The 8,282-nt window shown below is 45.4% G+C and overlaps 1 protein-coding gene across 1 annotated transcript; it reads left to right on the top strand.

The window, feature by feature from the left end:
- Positions 1-6,115: 6,115 nt before the first annotated feature.
- LOC149338725 (uncharacterized) lies at positions 6,116-6,756 on the top strand. Its single transcript, XM_089550345.1, has one exon. It carries the CDS (start codon positions 6,153-6,155, stop codon positions 6,702-6,704), a length of 552 nt encoding a protein of 183 aa, XP_089406471.1. The 5' UTR covers positions 6,116-6,152; the 3' UTR covers positions 6,705-6,756.
- The last annotated feature ends 1,526 nt before the right edge of the window (positions 6,757-8,282 follow it).

The following is an 8,282-nucleotide window of genomic DNA, read 5'->3' as shown; positions in this document are numbered from 1 at the left end:
CGAGGTGTGTGACGCTATCGCGTTAACTCAGTCCGGCGTCGCGCTGCCGGAGCACGCAGGTGGAATGTGGCGCCTTCAGGGAGAGGAAGAGAGACCCCCCCACCCGCTTTCTTCCAGGAAGTCCCCGGAGACGAAACCTAGTGGGCGACCTAGGTCACGTTACCTTGTGGCGTCATCACAACCTGTCAACCGGATTGTGAGAAAATTGACCGCCGTTACAGGTGGCCATTAAATTAATGACTGGCCGCGAGAGGTCGCTCGGGAAGAGGAACCTGGTTCTCACAAGCCTCACCGGTGGCAGCACCTTCCATTGCAGGGCAGTGGCGCATCGCTTAAAGGTGCAGTGAAGAGGAATCTGAACTCGTCTTTCTGCCGCGGAAACATGATCCACACGTTCCGAGCATTCTTAAAAACTTCGATTTATTGCCCGGTGTGACCGATTTCCCTAATTAAATCGAATTAACGACCGGCTCCCCCCCCTTTTTTTTTTAATTCTCCCCGTACGGTGGGCGGAGTCGACCAACGCGTGGAGTGCCTTTCACCCAGTTCCGTGGCGGCTTGCCGCTCTGCCATCGGCGGAGTAATACGTAGTAATACGTAGTAGCAAATAGACCGCGGGTATTTTTATTTCTGCGGGCTTATTTTGCGGCTATATTATCTGCGAATGAAACTATTTATTCACGGAAACCTAAAAAACAAAATGAAGCGAAAGCAAAGTCTCCACGGAGCTGGCTGAAAGGCACTCCACGCGTTAGTAGACTCCGCCCACCTTACGGGGATAATTAAAAAAAAAAAAAGGCGGGCGCCGGACGTTAACCAGATTTAAATAGCGAAATCGGTCACGCAGGGCAATATGTCTCAGTTTCTAAGAATGCTCGGAACGTGTAGATCGAGTTCCCGCGGCAAAAAAGACGAGTTTAGGTACCTCCTCACTGCACCTTTAACTCTGTAGCGCCATCGCGTCATACCTTTTAGGCGGAGCTAAAGTCTGCCTCCAAATTTTTCTGCGACTGCTATCACTCATACTTTTGGCATTTCGTATGGAATGACGATACAATGATTTTGTTTTCTCTGCATGAATGCTGAGGCAATATTAGTGCGATAAGGCTCTTGATTTTTCTATGTACGCATAGAATAGTTTCTGAAAGCTAAATTTGTAAGAAATGCTTTCATCAAATATGCATGCTGGAGTTAGACTTTTGTCATTTCATAAGAACTGGGCACCTTAAAAAAGAACTTGCTGCTTTATTGCTGAAAACAGGGTTTAAGAACATGCTTACATGAATATCTTCCGCACTTTCTTCCTAACTATTTACGCCCCCGAGATCACTTTACGAGGGTGTTAATTGTAATTCCTCAGCAACTCTACCAAAGCTTAGAATAAAATGCAGTTCTGAAGTTAGCATAAAGAGTTACATATCTGTGCCAAATTTGATTGCGTTTCATGCATAAATAACGAAAATTCTGTGCCAAATTGCAGTGCATTTTGTGCACAAATAACGAAAATAGTTTTAATTGCCCCATCCTTCCATTGTGATTTTTACAGTATAAACTTAAGTTACTGATATTATGGCAGAAATAAAGAGGACAAAATTGGCTCGGGGGGGCCGTGCAATGAGGGGTATAATCGTACGAGTAAGCGATGGGCTCTAAAGGAAGGAAAGCACATTTGCGGGCTGAGAGATTGGGGTGCTGAGGGAAGATTAGCAAATGCAGTGGAATAAGCTAGGCCCGGCTGCCTCGGGAGAGGGTCACCTGCAAATCGAAAAGAGGGGTGCGAGGAGGACAGGGGGCCGTTGCCACGTAGTGACATGAGCTGGGGAATGATAATGGCAATGATAATAAAATCGGCTACAAGCTCTCCCCCCCCCCCCCCTCCTCTTTATCCCTATTTTTAGCCAGACCCTTGAATCACAGATATACCGCTTGTCTTCCCCATTTTCGAGCTGCATGTATGAAGGAAGACCTTAAATTGTGGTTTTTGTATTTCATCACATAAAAACTCGGCCCACTGATTTCATCTTCCTCTAGCAATGTGATCCAGGTATTATGATTCGCAGCGCGTCACTCTGAACTCAAGTTCTCTGCAGACTTTTTTGGGCACGTTTTCTTCCCACAATAAGAATGCCAATTAACAACCGGGCGACCTTGAAGGCACACCGACCGAACACTACTTCCCAGTAATGCGTTGGCGCACCCTCAGCCTTCTCTGATCGTCTACCGAGGAGACCAAACAGACGGACAGAGCTCGGACAGCGAAGCCAAACAAGCGTCATCAACGCTTCTGCCTCGTGTCTCATATTTTCCATTTCAAAGAAGAAAGATCAGCTCCCGTGGCGCTTCTGTGCCGCTGCGACCGAGAGGTCAGTGATTCACGCATCAACGCCCACGGCCAGTCCTCCTCTCAGGGCACGGCACCTGCCTTTGTCAAACCGCACAAGACGAACAGCCTCGAACAAGGGCAGAACAGGGGAGCTCTTGCACCCGCCTTCTTCGCCCTTGTTTTGGTCAGCGCCGCTGATTGTGGTTTCGCTTCTTTTTCGACCCAAAAACGCGTCGCCTGTCTCCTGAGGCAGCGAGAATAAGCGGAGTGACTCCACGGACTTTAGTGTACGGCAATCTTCTCGCTTGTCTCTTGAATTTCTTGTCTCTTGAATTTAGCTCGTCTATTTAGCGTAGGCTGCAGTGTCTCTGCGCGTTCCGCCCGAAACAGGCGTGCGTGGCACTCAAACCTGAGTGGATTGCACCCTCTCTCTTGACTGACTGGTCCTGCCGGCATCTATGGCATGACAAGGCATCACCTTCGACACCCCACGGGGGTGCCCGATCAACCACAGAGAAATGGAGGAGAGGACGCCGCGTAGGTGAGAGTATGTGTATGTGCACTTCCAAAAGAGGTGGGGGAGGGGCGGCGAGGGGGGACGCGTTGCCGTCGGGCCAGAACACGAACGACCTCGGCCTGCGGGAGACGGTTTCGCTTCAAATTGGGTCAAGTCTTGGTGCGCGCGCGCGCACCCGTACACGACAACAAAACGGCATCGATGCGCAGAACGGTCGCGTCACGGCCGAGAAACGGCGCGTGCCTACGGACTCCTGCCCGCACGCGCGCTCGGTGGCTTGGAGAGCGTGGCGTCGACCACTTGTCACGTGGCACACTGAGCGAAGTTGGACGTTCGAGCAAATGATAATGAGGCGGGCAGGCAGGCACGACCGGTAGAAGAGAAGGCTGAAATTGAGGGAAGGGGAGGGGTGGCAAGGTGTCTTGCAAGCGCTAGAAAGATGTCAATGGACGAGTGGTCGCCTTTTAAATCTAGTATAGCTGGTGATGTCAGCGGGCAGAAACGATTCTGCATAGCCTTTTGTCTCCTTGTGGCAAGGCGGCCACGAATGCAGTATTGCGCGCTGCTTGCGCCATTTTCATCCAGCGCTTTAGAAGGCAGCAAATCGTAAAAAGAGAGGCGGAAATACAGGAAATGCGAGTGGTACTGCGCCTGAAGGGTGCGCAGAAAATTAAAACTGATAGAATTGATAAAAACTAGAAAACACTAAGGGCTTACGCCACGAGTCCGCGTTTGAGAATGGCGCTCAGACAAAGTTTTCTTCTTTAGTACTCTTTTTTTCCTCTTCCCCAGCGAGGTCCGAGGGGCTTTACACATCTGGTTTGATTTGTCGGTGCCTAAAGCGACTCAGGCTACGAGGGACGCCGTAGTGAAGGGCTCCGGAAATTTAGACCACCTGGGGTTCTTTACGTGCACTGACATCGCACAGTACACGGGCCTCTAGAATTTAGCTTCCATCGAAATTCGACCGCACCCGGCCGTGATCGAACCCGCGTCTATCGAGCCAGCACCCGAGCGTCATAACCACTGAGTCACTTGGCTGTCCGGAAAGGCAAGAAGCAATGTTAACTGTATAAAAGTCATTCCTTTACCATAGCGATTGACCCCGAGGAGCTACCCGAAAAGGGTTTATGGACTCGACGCAGAAGTGCAGAACACTTATGAAAATGTTGTAATCGTTGAAACACTTTTTTGACCGTGCTTGCGAAGGCTTCATGACCACAAATAGCGCCGGATGAAAGAGCTCAGGAAGTAAATAAAACGTGTTGTTCGTTTCTCCGCGTAGCTATAATTCCTTCCCCATTGGAGCAGCACGTTTTGCAATGTGAGACTTGTGGCTACATATGAAATGAAATTTAGAAGCTTTTCGGCTTTAATACACCCTTAAAGAATGGTCCCAAAAATTTCGCGTTTAGAAGTACTGTAGCCCAGCCCACTTAGCGACTCAGATTATCCCATATATTTGAGAATACGGTCTACGAAAGTGCGCCGTATCACACAAAAGTCAGAAAACATATGTAGAGCTGACGATTGCGGTTGCAGAACAATGAGTCGATTCAGACATTAAGATATGCTGTCGTGCACTTAAAGATTTACAACGAACACTTCCAGTGATGGAGCGTTGTATATTAGCCGAGAAAACAGTGGTCGCCGTGGGTAGAGCTGATAGTAGGGCTCTTTTACAACAATGGAGGGAGATGCGCTCAGAAGCGCAAATACCAGCAGCAAGACATGCTTCAAAAGGCAAGCTAGAGGGGGCGGACATGTACAAAGATATAAACAAGAAGGAAGTGTTGCAAGGGTGCAAGACCGACAGAAATATTCAATTCTGAGGTGGCTGGAATAAAGTTTAGACGCGAACATGGATGATGGACCGACAGGGATGTTTTCTTTCCAGATTTATGCAATGGTTTAGTCAAAGCGGTTGTTAGATTTTTTGGTATAATAGGAGTGTCTAGGAAAGCATTTAGCACAAAAAGTACAATATCTGGAAGCGCCTCAAAGTTTCTTCACAGCATGCAAACAGATATTCCATCTACTCCAGGTGGTTTGTTCGTTTGAAAACAGAGAATGATCCAGATGAGGTCAGATTTTGAAAGCCGATGCAGAAAAGCGGAAGCTGTCAAAGCATCCCCGAGAGTCAGGTCTTGCCGAGGCCTAGCTTACGCCTCTTCTAAAGTCCGACAGAAGAAAAGAATAAACATATTCGCTGTTTCACTACCGTTTCTGGTGAAAAACTTCCAGAACAGATTTTGCGGAGTCAGATTTTCCTTTGAGATCATTTATCCGTGACGGGGTTTTGCCAGCACTTTTGGATACTTCATTAAATTTATTTAAGAAATAGCGGGGTTTTCCAGCTCGAAAAGCGACAACCTTGTTTCTAGCAATTTTATAACCTAAGTGGAGGGCTTTATTATTTGGGGAACATTCGCATTTTTTCCAAAGCCCATCTCTGTGCGATATGGCTTGCCTAATATCGGAATTGATCCTAGTGCAGTTCTTTTTGAATTTATTATTTCTGGCATATATACGGGACCGTTCGAACTGATCTAGACGCTCACAAAAGCTATCGTTCTAGGAAATTACAGGCCAATATCTGTACTACCTTTTTTCTCCAAGGGGCTAGAGCGAATAATGCATCGACGTTACTACAATTTCCTACAGAAGCACTGTGTAATAGCCAAGTGTCAGTATGGATTCACAAAGCATAGATCAACTGAGCATGCTCTGCTTGATCAAAAAGAATACATATTAAATAACTTCGAAGCTCAACACCTCACCTTAGGCGTCTTTGTAGACTTTAGCAAAGCATTCGATACACTGAATCACGAAACTCTGTTTAAAAAACTCGACCACTACGGTATACGTGGCCACGCCCTCTGTCTCATTCAATCGTATTTCAGTGCTCGTCGCCAGTATGTTGCTTTAAATCACTGCTCTTCGGACTTGTTAGCAATCACAAACGGCGTGCCCCAGGGCAGCCTTCTGGGGCCGCTCCTATTCAACATATATATTAATGACGTATGCAACATCAGTAACTTAGTTAAATGCATCATATATGCTGACGACACCAGTCTATTTTTGTCCTCACCTGACATCAAAGAACTAACTAGCACCGCAAATACAGTTTTGTCATCATTATCTGAGTGGTCATCTTTGAACTCATTAAAAATAAACAAACTAAAAACTAAAGCTTTATTGTTCCATCCGAAGGGGCAGCATATAGACAGTGTGCCACCACTCTATTTCGACAAAGCCCCCATTGAGTACGTGGAAACCTTCACATTACTCGGAGTGGTATTTACTGCTACTATGTCGTGGGACGCTCATGTAAGCAAAGTGTGCCTATCCCTTTCCAGATATATTGGGATAATTTCGCGGAATAAACATATTTTACCCGCCAAAACTAAGCTGAATCTGTACTATGCGTTCTTTTATTCTTATGTATCGTATTGCTTCCTTGTATGGGGACAAACCACAGCATCTAACATCCAGAAGCTTCTAGTACTGCAAAAAAGAATACTTCGCGTAATTGCTAATGTACCGTATGATGCTCCGACACGTCCTATCTACCAGCAATACAGAATGATACCCGTAACAAGAATGTTCGATTACAGGTTTGCATCCTTCTATAAAAAAATAATAGCCGAAGACGACACATTTCTTTCTAGCATTGTGACACTTACACTACATCAGACACCGTATATGACACGACAGCGTATCATCTATTCATTACCACGATGCAGAACAAACTATGGTTTTTCCACACTAAAATACATTCTTCCCAAATACTTGAACACGCCCTTTTATGACATGTTGCTCAGCATGTCTGTCTCGGCTATTCGAAATGTGTTTGCAAGCTAGGTCCCACAGTATGCGTACCCATGTATAGAATTCTATTGCATTGAACCGTAAATGTTGTGTAAAACCTTTATTCTGTTGTGCGGAATTACTACTTGTCCATGCAAAATGAAAACAAAGTCTTTCATGGATGTATTTAAAAAAAAAAAAAAAAGTCTCTTTTTATGCACGTATTTTAAAAAAAAATGTTTCCTTTTATGCATATATTTACATGCCTTGTCTTTCCGTGTACCTTGCGTTGTTACCAGTGTATGAAGTAGCCATCATAGTCGCTACCAAACTGCCTCTTTGTAGGGGTGGCGAGGCTTGTCAAGCGGTCGTAATGACTGCTTTTTTCTTGCCGCCCTCAGTTTTTGTAAAAAAAAACTGAAATAAAGTGATTGATTGATTGATTGATTGATTGTATACTTTGTGCGGGAGTCTACCGTCAAAGACGACCAGGCAAAATGCATAAGACTATCAATCTTCCGTTGGTCAACAAATGCGGTCTGCATTTCTGAAGTCGTTCCAAACTTTTCACTTGCATGTTGCGTTCCAGGAAGCGACACGCTTAGTGATACCGAGAAGCAACAAAGCAGTGATCAAGTAATCTTTGAGTAACAACACTGAAAATGAGGTAATGATTAGGCGTTCGAACCGCTATATGATCTAACCACGACGTCACTAGACGGCCGTTCAAGATTTCGTCTTTTTGTCGGGGCAACAGCTGTTCAAATAAAACCCCAAGATACCAAAAAAAGATAAATAATCCGATACAGCTGCAATTGTTTGTCACATGATATTAATATTGAAATAACCTGCCAGGCAAACTTGATACACTATTAACCAGTTCATCGATACATCATGCAGTTCCAACAAAAAGCGAGCAGCACTGTTGCGTGAGGGTCGGTGCACAGCTTACAATAACAGTTCATAATTTATACAATTATTTTTACTGGCCAGGCATTCCGCATGGATGAACACAATGCCGAGTGAGTGGTGAACTATCGTATTTAGAACGCACAAAAATAGCAATGAACTTACAAAAATGAGTCCTCTATGGTTCGGTCGTGTATATGCTGTGAGCCTTGTACCCAGTTAAAGAAAACGCATGCACGAAATCTTTTGACACATATATTGCTTTCCGTGACCACAAAAGCACCTACAAAATCAACCAGAGATTCAGCTACAGCTTTTAATTCCGCTCCGTATTTATGTAGACGCCTGACGTTTATGTTCACAAGCGTAAAATCCCGTGGTGACTTGTACCCAAAAGATTTCTCGAGCGAGGTAAAATCAGATAATCCACTGAAGGTTGCTGACATGTTGCTTAAGTAATTCTTTTAATGTCAGATTGTCGGTTCACACGAATGAAGCAGGCATTTTCATCTTTTTTGGCGAAGATTTTCTCGCCTTTCACCAAACACAATTTGAATCCTTTTTCTTTCGCCACCTTGCGCGCGTGCCAAAAAAATCACGATTCGTCTTGGTTAGATTGTCATTGAAGAAAAAGTTCAGGTCAGCGCCAGTCTAACACAGAAGCTGCAGTTTTTTCTACGCCTCAAACCATGCCTTTTCCGCCGCCGCAGTCGAGCAGCGGAT

Source organism: Amblyomma mixtum, chromosome 6 (assembly GCF_055824585.1).
Source record: "Amblyomma mixtum isolate Tamu chromosome 6, ASM5582458v1, whole genome shotgun sequence".
In the NCBI taxonomy this organism is placed as follows: Eukaryota; Metazoa; Arthropoda; class Arachnida; order Ixodida; family Ixodidae; genus Amblyomma; species Amblyomma mixtum.
This window is presented reverse-complemented; position numbering and strand designations above follow the sequence as displayed.